The sequence below is a fragment of the Miniopterus schreibersii genome (assembly GCF_964146895.1).
Source record: "Miniopterus schreibersii genome assembly, chromosome: 1".
Taxonomy (NCBI): Eukaryota; Metazoa; Chordata; class Mammalia; order Chiroptera; family Miniopteridae; genus Miniopterus; species Miniopterus schreibersii.
In genome coordinates this window covers 139,856,220-139,883,477 of record NC_138101.1, presented here as the reverse complement: position 1 = coordinate 139,883,477, position 27,258 = coordinate 139,856,220, and the positions used below count along the sequence as shown (strand labels likewise).

Sequence of the window (27,258 nt, the reverse complement as noted above, 5' to 3'; positions counted from 1 at the left end):
GAGGGTATGGCACCTTAGAAATCAAATAAGACAATGTTCCAAAGAGCCTTCAATAAGCTGTGCTGAGTGTTGCTGACAGGTCAAGAAAGAGTGAGTTCTGAGCACCGATCACTAGGTTTATTAACATCGTGATTTTGGTCATAAACATTGTTTCAAATGATATAATTATCTTTATTAGTAAATATGAATTTATGGGAAAATCCGGGACACTCTAAGTACCTCACACACCTTCACCGTTTTCTAAACAAAGTAGCCCTGGGTAGTTCCCTGCATATGTTTTCCTATTTGGGTTAAATGACATTAAATTCCTGATAGAACAGACTGACTCAGCAATTGCCACTTGACCTATAAGCAGCCTGATGTTGCCCAAATGGCCTGTATACAGGTCTGATCCCGTAACTTCCTACTAGGGGTGGACAGTCATTAATGGGATACTAACTAGTTGGATTGTAACTAAGTAACCTAGACTATAATGGGCATCAGAGACACTTGGAGAAAAGGGAGTTAGCAGAAGACATTTGTCCACAGAAGCTTCCCATTCTCGAGGTAATATCGCAAGTGTAGGAACGCAGTGGTGCACAATGTGAAACCTCCTCGTATAGCTTGATCACTTTTGTGTGTTGGTGGCACACTCTGGCAACACAGGCTATTGCAATATTTTCCAAATGCTCCTAATATAACTTTAGCCTCAAATGCAATACTGTGTTGGCTTCGGTCTAGACTCTATGAATGGCTTCATTTGAATAATTCAGAAGAAGGGCAGGTCAGAAGTAACAGGCCAAAGCAGGGGCAATCCTGGCATTAGAGCAGCAGGAACAAAGGCATGAGAAAGGGCAGTGTGATGTGTTTGGCTGGAATTAGGGAGGCACGGGGAGTAACAGCTCGGGATAAGGCTAAGGGGGCAGGGGCCAGACTGTGGAAGGCCTTCGACGGGCTTGAGGCCGAGCCTGACTCTCCCCTGCGGGTACTGGGCGACCACTGCCGATTCTAAAGGGGTCTGGATGTGTGATTCTTAAGCCTCACCACCCAGGCTTGAATGGCAGAGAGAAAAGAGAGGCCGGCAGAGCTGGGAGAGAGCTGAGAGCAGGTGACCGCCCGGCGGGACTGACTGGCAGACACAGGCGGCCAATCTTAAGGGGCCCGAAGGTGAAGCAGCTCGGGGAAGAACTACCTTGTTGGCCCGGCCTGTTCACCGTCCCCTCCCGCCAGTGCCTCCCACCGCCTGAACCCAACAGGAGGCCAGAGGGCAAAGGACTCTACTGATGTGGCCCATTTAAGTCAGATTTCCAGGTCACAGAACAGAACAGAGTGGGATAAAGATACACACACAGAGGGGCTTGGACCCGTGTTCTTGGAAGAGGGACCCAGTGCCAGGGTGCAGGGGGAAAAGACAAAAACAAGGAGGGCGCGCAGAGTGGGGTCCGGTGCTCTCCGGGCTCTGAGAGCTCACAGGGCGGGCACTGGGTCGGGCAGGCCCGGGAGGGGAGGCGCTTCCAGGGCGGGAGGGGGTGTCCCGCAGGCAGGAGGCTGCGGGGCGGCGGCCGGAGGAAGGCAGCTGTGCAGAGGCTCCTACCGGGCGAGCGGCTTCGCAGCAAAGGCGGGAAGGCCAGGCTCAGGCTCGGCAGCACCCAGCGACTCGGGCGGGCGAGCGGAGGTCGCCCACACGAATAAACACCAAGATAACGGGCGGCAGGGAAGAAACAAAGAAGCATAGGCCAAGGGTAACTTTCAAAGCACGAGGAAACCTGCAGCTGGGGGAAGGAGGAAAACAGGAGAGTCAGAAAGGTAGTAAGGAGCCGCCTTCACCTAACAAGGGGGAAGAAGTAGAAACAAGAGAGAAACGGGAGCCGCCCAACCCAGTCCTGCTGGGAGGCCTCTCCTCCGAGAAGCATGGAGCAAGGTCCTGGGGTGAGAAGGAAAGCAGTAACGAATATTGTAAGAACAGCTGAGGGGTAAATGAATGACATTTTTCTCTAAGAAAAGTTAAATAGACTAATGAGCAGGGTTGCTGCAACTTGTGCCTCCTTGGTACAACCTAAGTTTCGACAACTAAATTCTGGGACAGGCTGGGACCTTCCCCGCCAAATATTTCCCTCAAAGCCCCACAATTTTTATTCTGCTCTGAAGGTATGGGTTTCTACAGGAATGAACCACATGATTAGCAAGTGTTCATGAGTTTAAGTGAACAAATATTAGGTGCTGGGAAATTAACACCGGGTATAATTAATCTCAAATAAAAGAAACAATTATTAAACACGATTGTTAAAGGGTATGACAAATACAGGGTGTTCCCAAAAAAGTGTGTACACACTTTAACAGCTGATGGCTCAATTTTGAAAATGAAATGTATTTTAATAAACACTGCTTTTATAATTATTCAAAGTGTGTGTATACATTTTTGGGGGACAGCCAAAAATTTAACACTGATAATGCTAACAGCTTAACATGGAAACTTAACATGTTCTATCATAGTCTAACAACTAGAAATAATGTACATGACTATGAAAGGTTAACTTTAAAATTTAAAAAGTACTGACAGACTATATATAGTCTCTTACATTTTAAAGTTGATCATATAATATGCATACATATGCACATATGTATGCCTTTGGTAATTTTAGTGATTTAAAAAATTAATCTAAAATAAAAATGATTTAAAATGGTTAAAAAGTGTGTTGTAAGTATAAAGATAAGCATATTTAAAATAATTGATATGATAGAATAATAACATGGAAATCCTTACTTAAAATGTCTTCGTATAGTCTACCAATTAGAAATAATATGTGTATTACTATGCAAAGATCAACGTTAAATTTTAAAAGTACAGTAAAACTACGTATCTTTGGTAATTTTAGTGATTAATGCTTTAATTAAGAGATGAGGTACATGCAGACATATGCAATAAACTGACATAATTCATCATATTGCGAGGAATACCATGATGAATGCATATGTATACTGTGAATTATACAACGCACATGCAAATCATATACTCATTACCAGGCTGAGACATTATTTTTCCTGCAGTCAAAATGCAACAAATCTTCAAGTACTACTCAATCTAATGCATGACTATTTAAGAACAAAGTAGTTTGCAGTATCTTCTGTAGAATAATAATTTAAACAAGTTACTGGAAACAGACGAGGCCTTTTTAGTGGGTAAATCTCTGTGTGAGCTAAACTGGAAACAAGTCGCTGTACTATGCAGCTATTGTTCCATAGTGTCATTTTAAATAGATTTTAATAAAGACTATAAATACACTGCAAAACTAATCTTTATTTTTTTAATATGAACATTGAATACATTGGTTATTGACTACTTGGAAAAAAATAACAACACTGGTCTGGAAATAGTTTCTCAACAAAAGAGTAATTACTTAAAACACACCTCTTCTGAGGTGGATTTGTCTTTGAATGAGGTGTCCTCAAAGGAAGACAATTTAAACACGAACACGTTTGGTGCTAGGAAGGAGCTGGCAAATACTGATGCCTGCGAGCTTGGTAAGAGCTGACTAGCACCCACAATCTTGACAGAGGCAGAGCAAGGCTGACGCTAAGCTCTAGAACAGGCTGGAGTTATTTAAAAACACCTACTATCACACAGTCAGGTTAACCTGAATGCAACTTGGAGACATACTGTTAATTAGACCTTGACTGAACTCAATGGAAAATAAACGAGCTTTTTAAAAAAAATATGCAAGTTAAAAAGAAGGGACAAAGTGCGTATGAAATTCTTACAACCTACTACACAGAATCAGTGTTGTGCTAAAAGGAAACAATGTGTATGTGAACATATTAATTAAGATAAAAAGTGCAAAAATCATTTTTTCCAATCATTTTGAACTTTAATGTGGGTAAAAGGACTTGGGTTAGTAGTGGGAAGTCAAATAGATGTTCCTAACTTCTGAGTGAGAGTCAATCAGCACACACGAATCAGACAGAGAAGGCCTTTAAACCTATTATATACCTCGATGCATTAGAATTCCCACTCTTAAATCAAACCTAAAGAAAAATATTTATAAGATCCACCATTGTGTGAATCAAATATAACAGCTTCATGAATGACTTTTTCACATCTGGGATAGGAAGATAATGCCCTTATTAATATATTAACTTTATGAAATTTTATAACATTTTAAAGATTTCTTTAAAATGAAAAGTCTATTTTACTTTTTAATTAAATCTACTTCCCAGAAAGGTCTTTAAGGCTCTGTAAAGTACATTGCATTATCTTATTGCAGACAATTCTTAAAACCACGCTTGAATGCTTGCTTTATCCTTTGGTGAACAATTGAAAGATCATATGCTAAGAGGCTGTGCTTTCTCTTTTTCTTGTCCTGTAATTTAGGCATTTTAATGCATTTCCTCCTAGTTGTTACAAGAGCAAACTATTAAGATTCATAGATTGAGACAATTTTGACTCCTATGATTATATAAACACATGATATGAATTTTTCCTAATCATGGATTTGGAAAAAAATAACAATAAAACTCCTTCAAATAAGATGATTACTCTTTGGAAGGTTAAACTGAAACAGGGCTTCTTGTGTTGCCTCAATATATATAAATTATCTATAAAAATAGGAAAATACAATACATTTGGTTAACTAGTCTTTACTACTAACAGGGTAAATGATAAATTCATATTAAGAAAACATTTTCTCCAAATAAAGTATATTTTAAGAGTTTGAAATCTTCAGATTTTTGTTGTTGTTTACAGATAAAAATACTGAACAGATGTCTAAAGATAGCCAAGTAAACTGACAGATTTAAATCATAGAACAATTAAGATTTTAATTTAAAAATACAGAAAAATTTTTCTTTCCAAGTATATGTCTAAAAGGAAATACATTTAGATTAACATTCCTCGTTGGGAAACTATATTCGCAATTCAAAAAAAAAATGCTCTTGTAAACAATGACAAAAAAACCAAAGCTTAAAATATAAGGCAAATGCTTTAAAATTCATAAAATGTAAGACAGAAATTACTCACTTACAATCTTTATAAATAAAAAATGATTCACAATGCCACTGTGGATGCTATATACATTTTAGAGCATAAATAAGTATGCTAATAGGTTTCTGTCACATTTTGAATAAATGTGCACAATTTCTCAGCCCTTTTCTATATTAGAGGATACCAGTTTGCTACTGAGTTAAAACACTGTAATTGAATTTGATGTTAGCCAATCAAATTATTTTTTTGGATAAACTGGAGATTTAAAAAAACATTTTTACATTATACCTTATGATTTTAAAGTTAAGAGTGGCATCGAGAAAGTATTAGAAAATATAAGATGTTATAATTTTATACTAAAAAGCAATACTTTAGACAAGGCTGATGTAACAATCTCCCTTAGCTTTTAGGTTTTTATTACAAAAAAAATTAATGTATAAATCCTAGAGAATGCCCCCATAAAATATTTATCTTGCAGATTCTATATTCCCCTTTTAAGTTTCTCTCAACTTAAGTATTTATTTTGCTGACATATTTTAAAAGAAACCCGAAGCCCCAAGTCATTCCACCTCTACAAATTCTCAAATGCATGTATCACTTTAAAAAATGGACATTTTCTTAAATAACCACGATGCCTGGTCATGCCTAACAAAATTAACGGTAATTTCTTGGTGTTAAGAATTCACACCAATCCAATCCAATCCATATTCAACTTTCAATGAGTGTCTCAAAACTTTATTTTTCCTAGTCTATTTCATGGAGTCAAGGGTGCAACAAGGTCAACTGCATTTGGTGATGATGTTTTTTTAGTTCCTCTTTCCTAGGACGGTTCCTCCCTTTCCCCTTTGTTTTCACGCCTTTGCCTTGTTGAAGAAGCTGCTCTGGCTTCTTTTAAATTGAACCTGGGATCCCTGTTGAAGAAAGTGCAGTAGTTGGCTGCAAACTAAACCTGTCAAAATGTTCACATTTATTTTTTGGCCGTTAAAGGGGCAAAGGGGAAAGCCCTGAGACGTTTCTGCTTCTTTAATGATCTGAATAACTTCCAAGAAGCCCTTAAACAATTCTACTCTTCATACCAAAGAGTCTAAAACTGTAATCATCATTCATAAAATTTATGTTTTATAACATTACTTTGATATATTGGCAGTCTGTAAAATAGGTTTTATTTAATAGTGTTAATGTATTTATGTATAAACTAAATGACATCAGATAAGCAAAGGGATGTGTAGCAATTCCAAGTTGACGAATACTTTTCTTACAATGTATAAAGAAATAATTGTTTTATCATCAATCTGGGACAGAAATACAAGCTGGCATGTCTCTTAACTTTTGTTTGCAACCCTTTTTCTAAAAGGATCATTGAACCAGACAGGCAGGTTTTCATTAAATTTAATTTGTGCGAAGCTTAAATATTAGGTTGAGTTACTAGGACAGTGAGGAAGTGGATGGCTCTGTCTTTTTAAATCTCACGCTGCACCTTTTAAGGAGAGATGTATAGGAAACTTAGAGGATTATAAAACGCTGATGGAAATGACAAATGTTAGAAAAGAGAACACTGAGCTTTAACGTACTTCCATGGTATTTGTGTTAAATAAAAACGTAAATTAACATATATAAGACTGGCTTCCTCTTTCCCTGCAACAGCTTTAGCTAATAAAACTTCAAAAAGGTCAGTGATGTACAGTTTTTGAAAATCCAAAATATGAATGGCTTTAAATGGAACCATGTGAAGTGAACGACAGCGAAGTGATCGGTAGATAAACTTACCGAACTCAAATGAAATAAATTCGAAATGAAAAGGATGACGGGCAATTAAGTACCTACTTTGACGATTCGAAGTGGTCGGATTTTTAGGGGTATGACACAGGAACCTTAACCTATCTATATATGAGTGATAAATGGGGCATTTTGTGTCATTACATCCCCATAAATCACTTTCTTTACCCGCTGACGGCTTTTATCAGATCTAACCTTTTCAAGCTTCTATTAGAGTGCTAACATTTTCAACTCTGACACATGTGCAGTTTACAAATTCTGCAGCTGATTAACTCTGGACAGAAGCTCACTGGCATCATTGTGTTCAAGTTGGGCGAGAGCCTTAGGGTCTCAAAAACTCAGACACTTCCATTACAGTACAAAACCCTCAATGAATGTAAGGGGTTGGGCTGTGGAGTTGTTAAGCAATTGTTTTCTGTTGGGAAACAACACATGAATAAGACTTCATTTTCCACGAAACAGGTGACTTAGAAATATTAAGAAATAAAAAGAAGAAATAGAAAGAAAGTCCCTGGATACTAAGGGTTAACTTCTAATCAAGAACTTTTCTTCTCATTAAAACTATTTCTTTTGGCAATTAAGAAATATTAAAAAAAAAAACAAAACTGCTAAACTTCAGTTCTGACACAATCAAAACAAAGAGAACCCAAGATTAATACATTTGTGGGGTGAGGAAGATGACCCCAAATAAAACATAATTTAAGTGGGACTATAAAAATGATTAAACCATTTACAGGTGAATTTTATGGATAGATACTGAATCAAAGTATAATACATAGCTTAGCTCTCCTGTAAATTCCAACATTCTAAGTTAAAAGTTGTTTTGGATAATTCAATCAAGTCAATTGAAAAAGTAAAAATGAGAACTTCTCTTATTCCTCCTACTTTTAAAACAGTTGTGTGAAATTATGAAAACAAAGCATGTAAAAAGGTCATTCAATTTCTGTTGAACTAACTGCTAAATTACTAACTCATCATAGAATGTCTTTTACCTTAGGAATATACTACTAAATACCAACATGAAACATTTAAAATATTTATTACAAGATGAAACTTCAAAATATAAAATATGTGCCTATTAATGAAGTAGAAATAAGTAAGGCAAATATTTGTAAGTTGAAATCATTTACATTGCAGACAACAGAAAAGCAAGACTTCACAATATTTTTAATTTCAATGGCCCTAATTTCTTAGTAGAACAAATACAATAGTTGAACTTGACAGTTCCAAGGGTTTGGATGATTAACACAAAATTGCGCAAGTAGATATCGTGTGTGTCAATGTATTCATATAAAATGCACATATAAAAATATATTTGAGAAGATGTGAGTTTGTGAGGACAAAGATATCAAAGAAACTTATTTAGAAAAGATAAATGACAGAGACCTTGAAGTAAAGCTGAAGTTTATAAAAATACTGTCCGGCAACAGTAGCAAGACTGAACAAATCTTAGTACTGGCTGCCTGACCACCAGAAGCCTGCGACTTCAAACAGCATTAGTTTTGATAAGAACTACTGGCCATCAAGCCTAAATAATAAAACCTAAAGAGACGGACTAAAGGCACTAAAGTAAAAATGTTTACAAGAGAACCTCCTGCGGCAGATTGCCTCTTGTTGATAAATGACAAATCTTAGAAAAATAGTGGGGGAAGGAAGATTTTTTCTAGCATTGCAGCCCACAGTCTCATAATGTCACTATCTAAGGCCTACCCAAGACAAATTAAAAACTTCTTTATTTCACTAATAATGTCACTCATCACAGGAGCTGGGCAGTTACACTTTGACAATTCAGATGTAAATCCTGGGTTGCCTATGAGTATTCACAACAAAGGCATATTTATCATTTAAAACAAAAGGACATGACTTCTTGGTGTTCGTATCAAAGCCCGGTGATGGATGAGGCCAAGCTAATCAAAAGACAGACTAGAAAGAACACAGATGTTTGCTACTTGGATTAAGAAAAGACTATTGCCTCCCCTAAAACTTTCCCAATATGGTCATTTCAAACTGTTTTAAATGTGTCATTTTAAATAGATATCTAAGTTTAAAATTCACAACTATAGTTGTTACAATATAATAAATATCAGGTGTGTTTTTTTAAACTTCAAAGTATAGAAGCAAAATTCCTGAAACCAAGAAAAGGTCAGACTACCAGAGAGTAATAGTTCTCCAAATGTAACCCATAGAAGGAGTTCCACAATTGGTGTATCCTTCTCGATTATTATTTTTCTATCCAGAAAATGAAGAGAAAGAAAGCCTATCATCCCTCACTTCTACAGACAGAAAAGTGTGAGCTGCAAGCTTAAGACATTTTTATCATATTTGTTTCTGACCACTGTGTCTTTGATTTTCATTCTAAAAGCTTTTCAAGTTGGAAGGCATTTAAAAATAGTTGTCCATCTTTTAAGGTTTCTTTAAAACCTTAAACACAATTAATTCTAGTGATTTTAGCCTTCATCACTATTTTGGATGAGACCAAAAATAAGTGTGGCATTAAAAAGACTAAGATATTTATGGCTGGAGCTATTGATAGCACTTCCTCCATTCCACTGATGGAGAGCCATCATCAGGACTGGCTAATAGAAATCCAATTTACAAGGCCCTGCTCATCTGAGTGCCTTTCAAGAAGCACAGGATTGGTAACCCTTCAGACCTGCACAGATGCCTAATCTTCCAGGGCAGAACTACTTTAACGTGGGTTACTGGGAAGTCATCATTGCAAGGTCACCTTGAAGAACTGCGATGGTGGGGGGTGGGGAAAGCCTACTATGTAACCCATCTGTTCCCTGCCAATTTTCCCTGCTGCTTTTGAATCCCAGTGAAGCACACTTGGTGTTGATAAGCTTTTAACAGTCAGAGTGTATATGACAAAAACAAAACAAAACACAACATGAAGCCATGTGGGAGGAAGGAACTACTTATGCATGAAGGGAATACTTGGATAGTTTTGTGTCACCAGGTGAACTGCTAGGCTGGCAGCTGATATACCAATTTCCCCTTTTGGTAGGATCACCTTCCTCTCAAAAGGGTGGGTAACATCAAAATCACCATGATCTCTCTTTGTACCCACAGCTCCTGTGCTTCTTGTATGGAAAATCCCCACCACATGAAATGTGCCACTGGTGTTAGGCCGGCAAGGACATCCCATTTACCCCACAGAGTTGCACCTATAAGTTTGCCAGGGTTTACTTTTCACTAGCTATAGTCACTAGTATATGTCCTACTTATAAGGGGCATGTCCTCCTTTCAAAGTACATACCTGCTTCTCACAGAGGGAATGAAAAGCTGAATATTTCAGAGGGCTTAAAATTCGATATATTAAGAGGTATTTATAGAATAACAAAAATCTTTCACCTTTTGGCCCTTTTATGAAAAATTTACTGGATGCCTAATATATTTAATATTCAGTAGCATGTGAGAATAATTTTTATGCAACTCCGATAGTTAGAAAGATAGATAACTCAATTATTAGATCATCTATCAAAATATTCAGATGTATAAGAGGCTACTAAAAAGATTGATGACTGAGAAAGTCCACTGATTCTCTCACCATCATATTCATGCATTTGGCCAGACAACATTTTTCGCTGCCTTCACAAGCAAGCTTCATTACCCATCACTCCACTGAAAAGAGTTTATTATGAGGCTGCCATCTTGGCAAGACTATTATTTAGATGATAAATGCTGAGGGGAAAAAAGTGTGTCTACTTTTTTTTTTTTTTTTTTAAGAAAAAAGATGAGCTTTCCTGACAGATAAAACAAACAGCATCTACATTTCTAATTAACTTAAATTTGGCAGATACAAATATAGGTCAGTTAAACCTATGATGTTATCTTCTGTCTGAATTTTACCCTTAATTTGTGAAATGTAAATGAACTAATTAGAAGAAAAACAGCATGATAAGTGACAAAATGCTTCAGCTGGGTCTTTGCTTCCTGACATTTATGATCAACTATAATAAATTATTGCCTTTTAAAATAATTGATAGAATATGTATTTTTTCTCACAACCATGAAAGAAATTTTTACCAAGAATTTATAAAGAAGGCCAGGAACTTAGCAGAACAACAGAACTTTGTGGTGTACTTTATGAAGAAAAGATGTGTATAAAATGCTATAATATTAGAAACAATTGGGTTAATTTATGCCTGTGTACCTAGGGGTGAATTTAGAGGGAAAAAGTGTGTAGGCATTAAGTCGCTAGTAAACCCAGTAAAAACATCATCAGGACTTAACCCTTTACCTGTCTTTTCAAACAGATTTGCTGTGCACTCAAGCAATTAGTGACAACAGTGTGGGTGTGCGCATGCGTGTGCACAAGTGTGTGCACATGCACTGGCGTACCTGGATGCTCTGCGGGGGTTACAATATTACTGGGAGAATGAGAAAAGAGAAAATAATTTGACTATTTCAGCTTCAGCAGGAAAACCTGACATTGTTAAGTAAAATTAATCCATGTAATAGTTAAGTGAAAAGAGGTTTTCAACTATTCCTATGTAGATAGATAAAGACTCTACATATATTGAGAAGTACATCTGTAATGTCGCATATAGGTGTCAACTAGAAATCACATAAATCCTGAAAGGTGAGGCCTGTGGGGTGGCCATGCTATGGCACAGTGGGATGTGTGTGACCAGGCCCCGGGCAGGCAGAGCAGGATCGGGCCTGTCAGTTTTCAGAGCACACAGACCTGGGGGTCTAATCATAATGAGGAGCACCAGGAAGCTGGAGCTGAAGCCTGTGGTAACCTAGACAGGAGGTGAAAGTGTTTTGTCTGTCCTGAGGATCGGTTTCCTGGAACAAGACAACATTTGAAAGGGTGGAGGAAATAGAGAAACAATTCAAACAAAGGTGTATGACATCCAGGATTCTACTGGAAAGTTCAGAGACTGTGTAAAATAGGTGAATAGTTAAACAATTAAATACTTCAAAATTTCAGTCCTAATTTTAGTATGCCACTAAAATACTTATCTTGGAGAAAAGTATCGTAATTTAGCAGACAGTTATCACATTTGGAAACAATATGACTGAAGTGTTTGAATACTCCTTTCTCCAATATTATGACAAACATATAAATGTTTCTACATTTTGCAAAGTGCAATCTAGGTGCTAGGAGAATATTATTACACTTATTTTATATTTACTAGTTGTGGAAACAGCAAGAAAATCTTCCTGAAGAGTGGCTCCTGATGAATAAGTATTTAGCTTATTACTTTTGTATTTTAGAAATTCATTAATGGCAAACATTTTTCTTTCTATCCCCACATCACCATGATACTGCATTAAGAAATCATATGGGTAACTAGTCAGAGCTCCACTTCACAGTAAGTAAACCTAACACAGAGTATATTTATACATGGCAGAAAATTCTCTTGACAGCTCTCTGGCCTCCGCCTACCTCTTCAACCTTTTAACACGTGATATACCTCTGAGGCAACTACTTCAAAAGCTATCAAAGATTTTCCTTTATGTACACTAACTTTGCACTTTAGAGGTAAACTTCAAACATCTGAACACCAAAAAATCAGTTTCTATCACAAAGCTGAAGACCAAAAAACAGCATAGAAACCTCCTTGTTTGTTTAGGTTTTCTTTTTCAAACATTAACAGTCGCCATATTTATCATTTTGAAAAATAAATTTAATTTCTTTAATTAGAAGCCTTAATAGTTCCAAGTAAGGCTTTCAGCAATCATTTATGGTCATTCAAAATGTAAATATTTCTGTATTGAGGCAGCTTCATGTTTGGGTGTGCTGATCTGTGAAGGAGAAAGGCAAAGAGGGCAATGCAACGAGTGTCAGGTGGCCTGCCCAAACCTGAGCGCCTTGGTGGTGCAGGAAGGTCAGACCCTCTCAGCATTGTCCTGGTGAGTCAAAATATGTCAACAAACCATCACACCGCAGGAAGAAGAGTGACCTTTCTGTTCTTTACGTCTGGGCTGCTGATGGGGCTCTGGACGTGAGGCATGCATGAATGGTTTTCCAGGCTGCTTGACAAATGCAACTCCCAAGGTTTCTTTCAAGTGTGGTTGCTAAAAGCCCTGGGTTCCTACATTTTGGTACAACTTTCTAAACGTGTGTAACTCATGATGTACACTGATGTTAGGTTAACTGTCAATACTCCAAATAATCAGACTCAAGGCAACTGGACTAGAATTACTTTATAAATGTGTCAATGTGAGAGATGAAGGATGGGGGCAGTACATTTAGAAATAATTTAATTCGCTCTAAGAGTAATACTTATTGTTAATTGGTTCTCTAAACTTCATTATGTATGTCATATCACAGTTGTCTTCTCTCTCTCCCTGTCCATAAAAATAGGCATTTCTCTACTTTCCCCTTCTGTGAAAACTCACTCCTCTTATTTCTACTGAGGAAAACCCTAAGTCAATCTATCTCTGATCTATCACTTGGACTCCTATTATAGAACCCAGCAGCATTTGGACATCTAGAGACGTTGCAACTAAAGTTATCACTAACCTAGATTACTTTCTACTCTCAGTTCTTTAATAACACCTTTGTTCTTCCCATCATCAATATCGAAACCGCCAAGTTATCTGGTGATACTCCCCAGTGCAATGACATCGAGTCGCTTGCCAAATTCTGTAAATCCTGTCTCTACAATCTCTGTAAGCCTACAGTCTCTTTCCGTTTCCACTGCCATCATTATCACTGGGGAATTCATGGATTTTTAAAATATGGATGACTGTATCTAATATGGATGACTGTGGTGTCCCCATTCCCAACTTCTTGTTTCTGTGCAGTCTAAGCACTGCTACCAGAACATCCACCCTAAAGTTACGTCCTGATTATGTCCCTCTTCTACTTAAAAACTTCCCCTGTCTTTCCAGCTGTGTGGACCTTAACCTAGGCACTTAATCTCTCTCTGCCTCACCTTTCTCATAGGAAATGAGAATGAAATACTAGTATCTACCTCATAGGACTATTATGTGGATTAAAGAGAATAATGCGTGTATGTGTATGTGTGCTTAAGCCAGTGCATTGAGCAGAGTTGGGGCTCAGGGTTAGTTATGTTTCTAACCTATGTACAAGCTATGTTTCCTATTAGATTGAATTAAATTCCTTGATGGGAAAGTTAGATTTTGTTCATCACTGTATGCTCTGAAATGCATAATATGCTGCCTCTACCAAGAAGGTAGTAAATATCTATTGAATTCAGTCATATATCTATGTGACTACTGATGGAGCACTTCGCTAGAATGCGCTGAACGAGGGATATGTAGTGGTAAAAATATTCATTTCACATTTAAACAATGAAAGACAATGGGGCTGATGAAATATTGTGGTCTAGTAATGGGTTCAATATGGTTTTGCACACTTGGCCTATGCACACAGCAGATGACTTCATTTTTACCACTTTCCTAGTCATTATAGAGTGCTCTGAAATACCATAGCTGAAGCTATCAAGGACAACTGTGATAACCTCATATTTATGTAAGTTGATGAGCCTTATGAACTAAAAAATCCCTTTTACTAAATAAAGGAATTTTGCATGAATTTTGAATGTATGATCACTTGGAATGAGCTACCAGGGATGCTATCGGACTAAATTTAAAAGGAGGAGGTGGTGATGGTTAACAAAACTGCCAGTGACAAAAAGAAAAATGGCAAAAAGGAATGTATAAGGAGAAGTAGGAAGAGGTTAACTTTTCTGGTACAACTCTTGTGAGAAAAGAAGGGTGAGTAAGACACAGGAAATATCTCAGTGTTAGTGATTATACAGTTGGAAAGGCAGTAAAACAAGAGAATGGAATTCACCCAGATGGTAAGAGTAGGTTAAGACTGTAAAGGAGAGAGCAAGAAAAACACAAAAGAATATAAGTGCCCTGTGTTAATGGATAAGTGGAATACACAGAAGTTCAGTTTTTACACAAGCAGGATATCCAGAGTCAATGAGAAATTAGAAATAAAGGATGTTGACCACTGCCATTGTGTATCCACACAGATTTCTGCTTCATGAGAAGAGTAAGGGGCACACAGATTGTACTCATGGCTTATTTCTCATATTCCCCACGTGTGAGAAGGGAACGAGCAAAAGCAAACTAGGACAACGCAGCCTCACTACCCACAAGTCTCCCATCCCACGAGATTTCTGAATGATATCTAATAGCAGAAGATACACAGATAACGGGGAAAATGTGTCTCTTACATGTAAAGGAAGAGAAAAAGCATAACTGGGCTTTATCTCACCCAAGATGGCCAAAAGGGCAGTAGAAGTCCCTAGTGAGGGCCATCAAAAGATGAGCAAAGAAAGCTGCTTTCTAACAACCATAGGCTGTTAAGGTTAATCTTCAGTCTTAACCATACCAAAAGCCTTTCCTTTTGTTGGGCAAAAAGTAGGTGAGTGAAAATCCTGTTCCAACTCTCAGGAGTCTGGGAGAAGGAGAGAGAGAATATAGGGATGCCTGTTTGAAAGAGAGACACCAAAAGAAAGAAACCTGAAGGTTTGTACAGCAATCTCATTGATTATTCTATCAATAGCTGGTGAGTAGGACAGATGATGAAGTCTATGAATTAAACAGCATAAATAGTAAGATTACAAGGTTAATGCTGAACAAGACAAAGTGGTTTAAAAGGTGTTAAATTATGTGTTAGAAACCATAATTGAGAGACATCTACTTGGGGACAAGGACTGGATTTATCCTTCAGGTTGCAAGTTGGGAGAAGCCCAGTGTTCTCTCTCTGATTAAGGAGATACTGCTGGGAGAATGGGAAGACCAGGCAGTTAGTCTGTCATAAAACAAATTTCAATAACTTTAAAAGAATTCAAGTTTGTTTCTGAACTCAATGGAATTAAATTAGAAACCAATAACAGAAAGATGCGTGAAATTTTTCTACATATTTAGGAACAAAATAGCATACCACTTAACAGCCTGTGAGTCAAAGAAGAAATGAAAAGAAAAATTAAGAAATGTTTGGAACCAAATAAAGATGAAAACACACACCATACAGTATTTTGTGAAATACAGTACTTCAAAGCAAATTTACAGCACTAAACTGCCTATATTGAAAAAAAAGAATGGTTTCAAATCAATAACCTCAGCTTTCAACCTTAGGAAACTAGAAAAAGAAAAGCAAATGAAACTGAAACTAAAGAAAAGAAATAATACAGATTAGAGTAGAAATCAATAAAAGAGAAAAAAGAAAATCAATAGAAAAAAATCAATGAAACTAAAAATTGTTTTTTTCAGAAGATCAATAAAATTGATACACCTCTAGGCAGATTGATCTGGAAAAGACAGTTATCAATGTCAGGAACGAGAAAGGAGACATCACTACAGATTCTACAGATATTAAAAGCATAAAGAAATATTTTGAACAAGTTTATGACAATACATTCCACAACTTAGATGGAATGAACAAACTCTTTGAAAGATGCAAAGTATCAAGTTCACAAAAGGGAAAAAAACACACAATCATAACCTGAATTCCATCTCTCTCTCTCTTGCTTTGAAATTTAGAAACAAATTTTACTTAAGATCTGAAATACAACTCCTAAAATATTGACTTCTCCAGACAACTGTGGCTATACAATAATGCATTGCCTCTGTCATGTTAGAACATGTATTAGACTCAAATACAAAAACCATGAGACAAACCACTATCCTTAAACAATTTGAGCAAAGACAGAATGCCTAAGGAACAATATAGATAGACTTGCAAAGGATGGGCTGTTTCACTTCAAGTACCATAAAAGAAAAAAGAAAAAAGAGCACAAATGCATGGGTTTTTGGGTATACACATTAAGTTGAACCTTTGGCAATAGGAACCAGGACATTTTATCATGTAGCATTAACACATAATTAGAAAATTGTGTAGTGTCAAAGGGATAGACCACCAGTATTCAAGCAATGTCGTTGACTAGGGAAGAAAATGTTCTACTGACTGTTTCTTCTCTAATTACTGCACATACTGGTAGCAACTTTGAAAGGAGAAAAGGAGCTTGCACTCCTTTTATTTTCTCTTTAAAACAAAACAGAAAAACTGAAACATAAGCCCTGTTATACATGAACAATTTTAAGAACATCAGTTATACAAGAAAAAGACTAAGAACAAAAAAGAGTGTTTACAGATAATACATAACAGTGAGTGGTCAGTAGACCCTCAAAGGGCTTTGCGGTGGTACTCAGCCAAGCCACTTTGTAATGGCTGCCAATAAATAGAAATGAAGCATTCTTTTCTATATATTTTAGGAAATCATGCCAACAGTCCAACAATAATGCAAGGCTCTTCTCACCAATGGGCATACACATCAACATTGCTCAGATTCTTATGAATAATCTCAGTACGTGTGGTGTTCCATAAACCTGGGATATCAGCACATCAGAGTGAGCCAAGAGGATTTCAGCACACTGGGCTGTCTCAAATTTGTAGAGCAGCTGAGTGCCCAACATCACCTTGAAGTATTCTTTTATTCCCATGATGACTTCATTCACTGCATATTCCTTACTGTTGACATCTCCTTGTGGTATCTTGCAGCTTGTGTACTCTTCCAGAATGACATCTACATTTTTCTTAGTAGGGAGTTGAAACAGCTGCTTCTACCTGGTAAGTAAGTCCTAGTCCTCAATAAACCATGGTTTTGATTCTTCAGGAATTGTCACTTGAACTTCCTTTCTATTCTTAAATGCCTCCTCTCTTTCAACAGTGGGGTCAGCCCGGGCCCTTTTCTTCCGAGGTGGCTGAGGGGCTTCACTGGTACTGCAGCCATCTCCGTTTCCAGGAGTCTTCTGTTTGTTCTTTCTTGTCTTCCTCAGCAATCATAAAGGGGGTTCTCCACAAGAGTGATCCCTCCCTGCCATTTGCCTGGAGGGCTGGTTCCAGATTCTTCTACTGTGGACCAGCTGCCTTCTTTCTTGATGAGGCCCCTCTCGTCTTACTTCTTTGCATATTGCTTCTAGTTGGCTGGCTTTTGTTGTTTTTTTAAAAATATATCTTTATTGATTTCAGAGAGAGGAAGGGAGAGGGAGAGAGAGAGATAGAAACATCAATGATGAGAGGGTTATCATTGATCGGCTGCCTCCTGCACGCCCTCAACCAGGGATCAAGCCTGCAACTCGAGCATGGGCCCTGACTGGGAATCAAACCTCGATTTTCCTGGATCCTAGGTCGATGCTCAACTGCTGAGCCACGCCCGGCCGGGCATCTAGTTGGTTTTTTTGAAGTTGTCTTCTCCAAATTGTTGTCCATGAGTTTGAGAACCCTGCTTTCTGGCACTCATTCAACACTTTTTATTTCAACTAATCCTCTTCCTTCTTGCTCTTCCAAGAACTCCTATTGTTCTTCCATATGGAATCTTACAGATCTTTTGGGATGGTCTGGAAGAATGAGGTGGGAGACACACCCAAGATTCTGTCGTCAGGATCAGATCTTCTGATCCTTACTATACAGCAAACTTTGCTCTTCTGATAATAGCGAGCAGCCAACATGTGACCACTGCTGTCCCTTCAACAGCCATGGTTTCTATATCTTTTAAAGAAACTGATTTTGTAGTTAAAAACCTTTCAACAGGAAAACAGGCCCAGATGGTTTGGCTGGGGAATTCTACCTAACATGTAAGGAAGAAATAATAATTTTGTACAAACTTTTCTAGAAAATTGAAGAAGAAGGAATATGTCTCAACTTATACTATGAGGCCAGCATTACTCTAACACCAAAGCAAGACAAAGGCTTAAGAAGGAAAAATAAATCACAGACCACTATTATTCATTAACATAGATGCAAAAATTCTTAACAAATTTTTAGCAAATCAGATCCAATAAAATATACAAAGGATATTGCTTCCTAACCAAGTGGGGTTAATCCCAGGAATGCAAGATTGGCATAACTTTCAAGAATCAATCACTGTAATTCACCATATTAACTGATTTATAAAAATATGCCCATATGATCATCTTAATAGATGCATAAAAAGCATTTGGCAAAAGCCAACATCCATTTTTGACAAAAACTCTCAGCAAACTAGGAACAAAAGTAAGTTTCCTCAATCTGATAAAGGGCAGCTACAAAAACCTATAGCTAATATTATTCTTTTTTTAAAATTTAATTTAATTTATTTTTATTTTTTTAAATATGTCTTTATTGATTTCAGAGAGAGGAAAGGAGAGGGAGAGAGAGAGACAGAAACATCAATGATGAGAGAGTCATTGATTGAGCCCACAACCCGGGCATGTGCCCTCACCTGGAATCGAACCCGGATCGCCTGGATCCTAGGTTGATGCTCAACCACTGAGCCACGTCCAGCCGGTTAATATTATTCTTAACGGTGAAAGATTCAATGCCTTTCCCCCAAGATCAGAAGCAAGGTAACAATGTACATTCTCACCACTATAAACCTTGTACAGGAGATTCTAGTCAGTGTAGTTAATTAAAAAAAAACTTAAAAAGCACTCAAATTGAAAAAATGAGTAAAACTGTCTTTTCCCACAAATGTCATGGCTGTCTATATAGGAAATCCTATGGCATCTACAAAAATGTAAAGTATTAATATGTAGCTGCAGGATGCAAGATCAATATACGAAATTAACTGTATTCCTCTATATTAACACGAACAACTGAAAATTTAAACAAAAGCTACCACTTCCAATAGAACAAAGAAACACAAAATTCACAGGGATCAATTTGACAAAAAAAAACTGAGAGATGTGTACATTGAAAACTATAGGGTATTTCTGAGAAAATTATTAAAATTAAAGACTTCTGATCTGTTAAGAAAATGAAAACACAAGCCACACACACTGGGAGACAGTATTTCATATCTGACCACATATGAGATAAAGGACTTATATTCAGGATATGTTTTTAAACTACCAAAATTCAATAATAAGAAAACACTTTAAAAAGTGAGCCAAAGAATTGAACAGACACTTCTCCAAAGAGATAAACAGGTAGAAATGAGCATATGAAAAGAGACTCAATATCATTTGTCATTACTGAAGTACAAATTAACATCATATTGAGACACTACTACACAAATATTAGAAAGTCTGAAGTTAAAAAGACTGACCGTACCAAGTGATGAGAAAGATGGAGAGCACCTGAAATTCTCATAAACTACTGGTGGGAATGTAAACTAGTACAACCACTTTGGAAAACAGTTTAATCTTTTTATAAAAAGGTCAATATACACTTATCATATGTCCCAATCATTTCATTCCTAGGTGTTTGCCCAAGAGAAATAAAACCATACAAAGATGACTGTTTACATGACTGTTTATAGGAACTTTATCTAATAGCCAGAACAAAAACCAACATACACGTCCACCCACAGGTGAACAGATAAACAAATAATGGCACAGCCACTCAAATGAATACTTCTCAGCAATAAAAAGAAGAATTACTGATATATTCAACAACATAAATATTGAAATAATTATGCTGAGTAAAAAAAGCTAAACAAAAGAATACATGCTGTATGATTCCATTTGCAGAAAATACTACAAAATGTCAACTAATCTATAGTGACAGTAGCAGATCAGTAGTTGTCTGGGTGCAGGGAGAACTGAAGGAAATGAGAGGAAGGATTATAAAGGGGAATAAGGACCTCTTGGAGGCGGTAGGTATAGTCACTCTTTCTGTCATGATGATGCTTTGTGAGTTTATACATATGTCAAAACTTGTCAAACTGTACACTTTAAATATGTGCAGTGTATTGTATGTCAATTATATTTCAATAAAACTATTTTTAAAACATTATTTATTAAAACAGACTTATTTTTTTACATGCTTACTTTTCCTGTACCATATAAAAACAAACCTCTTTGTGAATTTCAGTTCCAACGATTAGGGGTTATTATGTACTGGATGGATGGGTATATATGACAGGCTTCTATATAAATCCTACAGCAATGCATGCGAATATAGAATAAGGGCTCTTCAGAGAGCAATAGAGAACACCTAGCACATTTTGTCCAACCACATGAAGGTGAATATCTAAACCTAGTAAGCTGGAGAGCTTTTCGGCTTCAGCTTAGCAAGCCCATTAACTGACCACTGAGTAAGTAGCTTCTTGGAACAGGCCTGTCACCATGACTGACATGAGCTGCATGGAGGAGTGCAAAGCACAGGTGTGTGAGTTCACAGGGAGACTTGGGTACAGGTTCTGCCTTTACAATTTACTGCCTCAGTCCTATGAGCCCCTCAAAGGTAGAGGCTGGGTCCCTACTGACTAACACAGTGCCTGTGAAGTGTGTGCTGATATGAACCAGTATTCCTTAATAAAGCTATTATTTTTCTCATCAAGACTCTGTTTAGAAGCAGACAGGCTAGGAATGTTAGGGCCTGCTGGCCAATCAAGGCCAGGTAAAGGAGTTGACATCAATTCTGGATGCAGATTAGCATTAACATCTAAAAATTTTAAACAAAAGAAAAACTCCCAAGGTCCAGGCTCTCTCACGTACTAATTAAATCAGCTTTCCAGTGATAAAGTCCATGCTGATATTTTTTAAATGCTCCCCATGTAATTTTAATACATGGTGAAGCTTGCTAGACACCAAGGCATATTAGCATCAATTTCACCTGCTCTCCATTATTCCAGAATTAATCTCAGAAATGGACTAGATTCTTGGGCTCCTGATGCTCACTGTGCCCCTGACACATCCTATTGGCAGAATCTGTTTTATTCTTCCCTCACTCTTTCTGTATGATCATAATGGTTGTGTTTCCACTCTTACAATGGCCCCCAGTCATTTGCTTGTTGGTCTGGTTTGGGGTAACATTTCTGAACCATATGTGACCCACACTAAAACTCTACCATAGGGGGTCAACAAGAAGAGTCACTCTTTCAACAATTATTTAGCCCCCTGGATTTGGGAAATGGGTCAATATGCTCTCTCCCTCCCCCAAATCTTGCATATGCTTGAACACAGTCATCAAATATCTTTCTGAGAAATTGTATTTCATTGATATTTCTCAACAAACTAGACTGTGGTGATCACTTAGCAATACATACAAATATCAAATCATTATGTTGTATACCTGAAACTAATATAATGTTATCTGTTAATTACACCTCAATTAAAAAAATAAAAATGAGGCAATTTTCTCACTGTCCTTAGAGTGGCATTCTCAAAAAAAAAAAAAAATTGGCCCTAATGTAGATTAATGTCACAATGTCTGACATAATCCTAAATGGTTGATTCAAAATGTTATTGTCTGTTATGTATCAGAAAATTCATTCATATATTCATTCATTCAATATCTACTGATCAGTTATGATGTGCCAGGTATACCACCAGCTTCTGGGTATTTGTTGATGAATAAAACATACAGATAAGATGGAACTTTTAAGGATGACAAGTAAACAAGCAATTACAATATCTGGTAAATGCTATAAAATTATTGGCAGAACACAGGAGGGGCATCGGACGCAATTTTGGAATTACAGGAAGGTTTCCCAAAGGATGTCAGCCAAGCTGAGAGCTGAGGTTAGAGACTGTAGATTTTTGAGGAGCTATTTAATCAAGTTTCATACCTGGGATGGGGGCCTATCTGCAGGAAAGGCAATTTATATTCTGTACTAATATCTGACTGCATTGTAATATTTAAAAATTGAGGTTAAGCCAGGGGAAATTTCTGAAGCTTTGATTACAAAGGAATGAGGGGCACACTACATATAGTAATTAGAAATAGCAATATAAAAGGTAACGGTCTTCCAAGGGCTTGTATTCAAACAAGCAAATTGCTGTTTATATAAATGTTTCCAACTAGAGTCCATTCATTCACTCAGATAGGGGTAAGTATTATCAGGTAAAGTAAAGCCAAGTGAGGAGAGAGAGATGACTGAGGGAGATGCCTTTTAGAGTGGGTGGTTAGAGAAGGTCCTCCTAAAGAGGGAAAATATGAGCAGGGACCTGAGTGCTGTGAAGAGATTGCTACGGGGAGATCCAAGTGAAAAAAATTCCAAGCAGAAGAATTAGTTAGAGTAAGGGGCTTGAAGTAGAAACAAGCAGTATAGATTCAAGGAAGACCAAGAAAGCCTGCGTGGCCAAAGAAGTATAAGAGGAGAGAATGTTGGGTGAGGGAAGAGAGGTAGGTGTGGAGAGAATTGAGGGTGGAAATGCAGATCATGCAAGGCTTTGAATGTCACGGTAAAGAGTCTGGATTTTATTTTAAATGTGATGGGAAGCCATTGAAGAGTTTTGAGCAGGGAACTGTCACAAACTGATTTATATTTTCCAAGAGTCACTGGTTGGGGTATAAAACACTGACTACAGGAGTGTAATACTTGACGTAAGGAGACCGGTTTGGAAGTTACAGCAATAGTCCCAGAGGTGTTGACAGCCATTGAGGTGTTGGCATGGTGATAAATGGCATGATCGAGATGTGATGAAGATTGAACTGAAAGCGCCTGCTGATGGATTGGAGATGACACTCAGTTTTTGGCTTGAGTATTTGGGCAAATTGTGGTGCCATTAATTGAGCTGGTGAGGAAACAGAGGAGTAAACAAACAAGCTTGGGAAAGAAAATCAAGGGTTTCATTTTGAACATGTTAAGTATGAGATACCTAGTACATAGCCAAGAAAAAGTACTGACTGTGCAGTTGGATTGACAAAAAAATTATACTCTGGGGAAATATTAGGGATGGGGTTAAAATGAGGAGATACCAGCATAGAGATGGTATATAAAGCCACAGTCTCCTATGAGCTCTCCAAGGGAACACCAGGGAGTGCATGTAGACAGAAAGGGGAAGAGGGGTGAACACGTAGTTCCAGGGCCTTCAGGCCTAGAGCTGAGAAGAGGAAGGTGAGTCAGCAAAGGAGACTGAGGATGTGGCTGGAGTGGCAGGAAGAAGCCAGAAGAATATCTCGTAGAAACCAAGAAAAGGTGTTTTAATAAAGAGGGAGGGTGTGATCAACTTTGTCAAAAGCTGCTGAAAGACTGAGTAAGAATATCAATATATATAAAAAGAAAACTCATATGTAGAAATATTAAATTAAAAAATAGGGGCTTTGCAGTTATTGGTGTGGGAAAATGGGTTTATACAAGGTCATGATTCTACAAAATATTAGTGGAACAGTTTTATTATAATATCCAATGTTTAATCTGAAAATAGTGACAAGTAGATAACAGTTTTTATGTCAACTAGAGGCTTACCACACAGATAAAGCAATTAGCCCAAATGGCAACCAACATCCTCTTTGAAAAGCTACCTACCTTGGGAGAGTTAAGTTCTACCAACTTTGAAGAGCTTTAGCAAGTGCTATGTGAGTTGTGTTGAGTCAAAATACGACAAGAGTAGGATCCCATGCTTTCATAATGGGCTAAGTGCTTCTGTCAAAATGCCCCATCACTGATGAGTTTGAATCAGTATTATAACCAAAATTTTATATCCAAGTAAATGCCTCCATGTTCCATTTTAAATGACAGCACTACCTGCAAATATCTTTGCAGATATTTGGTAACAGTGGTGACTCCTGTGTAGAGTATTTCTCCCTTGAATGATTCAGAACATTCCAAACAGGTTGGCTTTCCCTTATCACACAACAGACCCTAAATGAATTATGTGCCCACTTAGCTGGTACATATTCAAAGAAGGTGTTTAGGGAATGTAAATCAACAGGTAAGTAAATCATCATTAGAATATGAAAGCAGCATACAACAAAATAATCTAAAATCCAGTCCAAATAAAAACTGTATTAAATTATCTATTGCTTGGATCCTCTCCAGCCATGTCAATAATCCACGGGTCTATCATACGGGTGACTAGATTATTTAATGAGCCTCTAATATAGGATGTACTAGGCACATAGTAGGCACTCAAAAATAGTTGAGTTGTTTTAAAATAAAGATATGCTCTTGGGATTTAAAGTAAGCCCTACTGTTTGGGATTCCTCCTTAAAGACTTGACCAGTACCAAAGCAGGAAGATAGTCTCAAAGCATAATGATTGAGTTTATCAGTTTTTAAAATCCTTTAGCAACCTAAACTTACACAATTTGATTTTCCTGTCATTGCTTTTCCTATACTATCAAAAATGATGCTTTCTTTACTATTTCAAACTCATCATAAAATTGCTAAAAATCGAAAATTCAATTTGCCACATTACCGCTAATTTGAATAATGGCTGAATAAAAGACAGGAAACGCTGAAGCAGCAATGATTTCTAAAACATTTTGCACTTTCCTCCTCCATCCCTGTGAAGTAAAGCTCGGATGCTACGCACAATTACACAGGAAAATCAAGAAAGCCATTACATTCAGCATTTTGTCATGATCATTGTTACCATGGCAAAAAGTGGGCTTAGTTTAGCACAGCTGCTACGGGCGAGGTCCGCTGGCCTTCCATAAGGCTGAGTAACGATATAATGCCGAATTCTGTAGTCTGCCACTGCTTCTCCCCCCAGGATAAGATGGTTGTCCACAGATACTATTGTCTCATTCCTTAATGATCTTACTCTTTTATTCTTACTGTTGGGCAGTGATTGAGGAACACAGTTCATCTAGGAAGGTTACCCCTTTGACCCATCTCCAGTTTAAAGTGGGGGGAAATGTATGGTGAGAAAACTAGGGATTTCAATAATATAAAAAGCCAACGCTGCAACAGTTGTATTTTAAATGAAAATAGAGTTGTGCTGGAAAAAGCACAGGTTAGCAAGTGAGAGAGACAAATGCAGGCCTATGGTGACTAGCTATATGGCATATTATTTTCTCTCTTTGAGTATCAGTTTAGTTATCTGTAAAGTGGGGATAAAAGTAACTTCTTTGTGAGAATTAACGGAGATACTGTGCAGGTCCAGGCACATGGTGGGTACTCAGTAACATAGCATTAATAATATGGCAGTAATATGGTCTCCTCCTTCAACACCACACTTTTTCTTCATTGCTGAGACTCCATGCCCTTGGGAACGTTGACTGTGAAGTTAGCAGGTAAGCTGTTTTCTGCTGTTGGAAGGTAATTTGTTTAGGTCTTTTATACAGGGGTGGGCAGAAGTAGGTTAATAATAAATAATACAATAATTAATTAATAAATAATAGTACAAGAATCAACTCTGTATTTCTTGTACTCCCAACTATAAATCTACTTTTGCCCACCCCTGTATTGTTTGGATATTCTCCTCTGAGAACTGAGGATAAAATACCTTTTAAGGTCTGACAGTACACGTAAATTTCACATCAAAAGGATAAAAGTCAGTGTCAGTATCATAACATGCATCACATCTTATTATTCATACTTTGAGTGACACCTATATTATCACTATAAATGGAAAATGGCATACATACTAATTTTGACTTTATGCGAAGATTTTTAGTTTTAAAAAATGAAGCAGCATTATGAAAGCAGAGAAGTTTAAATTATCTGAAATGAATACATTAATCAAGACTCTGTATTTACTAGAAACAAAGGCTACTAGCATTTTTACCAGCTAAACAAAATATTTTTTCTAATGAGATTTCAGCTGAGTATCGTTTATCTTAAGAGAAAAATAATGGGACCTTACCTATTCCAGTAGCTCCAGAACTGGTCATGCAGGTAGGCGTGGTGGCTACATTCATCACCAAATGAGGCTTTGCTTTCAATCCAGTGAATTATGTGCCCTTCCACAGCTAAGGGACAAAGCATTACTAATATGGAGCAAAGGAAAGGGAAGACTGGAAATTCTGAGCTCTGTACAGGCCTCTCTAGGCTTTACATTAATGAACAGAGGCTTAGCTCTCCCCGTCACCTGTGGATGTAATTATAAAACAACATATCCTATGTATTCGTTACAAGGACCATTCGTGCTACAATCACATCCCTTTTATTTTCATCATCATCTTCAAAAGCCCCTCTCCTGTTCTGAGACTGTCTAAGTTGACAAGTAATGTGAGAGCAAACAAAAGTGAGCCTGGCTTTTAAACAGAGCCATATTTTAAATAGGTAGTATTTAGAGAAATTACTTGAAAACAGCAACCAAAATGTCTTTAGAAGACATGTTTATTTCTCAAATATGTATAAGAGACTTTAAAAGAGAGATTTCTTCTGAACCTATTATTTTCTACTATTTAAAAATAATATTTTCCAATGATTTTACCCATTTAGATACAATATTAAAAACCGAACCTACTCTGGTAACATTTGGTAGCATAAGAAAAAATTTTAAAAATCTATGGGAAAAACACACATTCCTTTTCTCTATAAACAAATGCATAAAAGAATTTAAGAACTTACCTACTGGTACTTGTAAAATAAAGTCTGGCGTTTTGTCATAACCCTTTGCACGAAGCTGATCTTCATCTACAGGAAGAACACATACTATTATTTATAACAGCATTCCATTAACGAGACAGCAATATAATTACTTTTCTTTCTTAAAAATGTATAAAAATTACTAATACATATCTTATGTACATAATGCTGTGTTAGAATAAATGAACTTTCTGAACAAACCTGAAGAAAAGATATAAGAATGCCTCTGTGGAAAAACGAACAAGATGGCAGCGTAGGTAACCGTGGTAATTGCCGCCCAAAACCACATCAAAATTACAACTAAAATACAGAACCACCATCACTCAAAACCTCCTGAAAT

At 37.1% G+C, this 27,258-nt stretch overlaps 1 protein-coding gene and 1 pseudogene across 3 annotated transcripts in view; both read right to left on the bottom strand.

Annotated features, from left to right (window-relative positions):
- The window catches only part of CDIN1 (CDAN1 interacting nuclease 1), a 202,983-nt gene that overhangs the window by 65,639 nt on the left and 110,086 nt on the right, over positions 1-27,258 (bottom strand). For both annotated transcript variants that reach the window (XM_081118390.1, XM_081118389.1), the window contains 2 exons: positions 26,901-26,966; positions 26,191-26,296 (listed from right to left, as the gene is read on the bottom strand). In XM_081118390.1, coding sequence (XP_080974516.1) covers positions 26,191-26,296; positions 26,901-26,966 — 172 coding nt within the window. The remainder of the gene's footprint in view (positions 1-26,190; positions 26,297-26,900; positions 26,967-27,258) is intronic.
- On the bottom strand, positions 16,857-17,973 carry LOC308547657 (mortality factor 4-like protein 2; annotated as a pseudogene). Its single transcript has 2 exons — positions 17,908-17,973; positions 16,857-17,657 (listed from the first exon to the last, which is right to left on the bottom strand). The product of its transcript is annotated as a mortality factor 4-like protein 2 (transcript).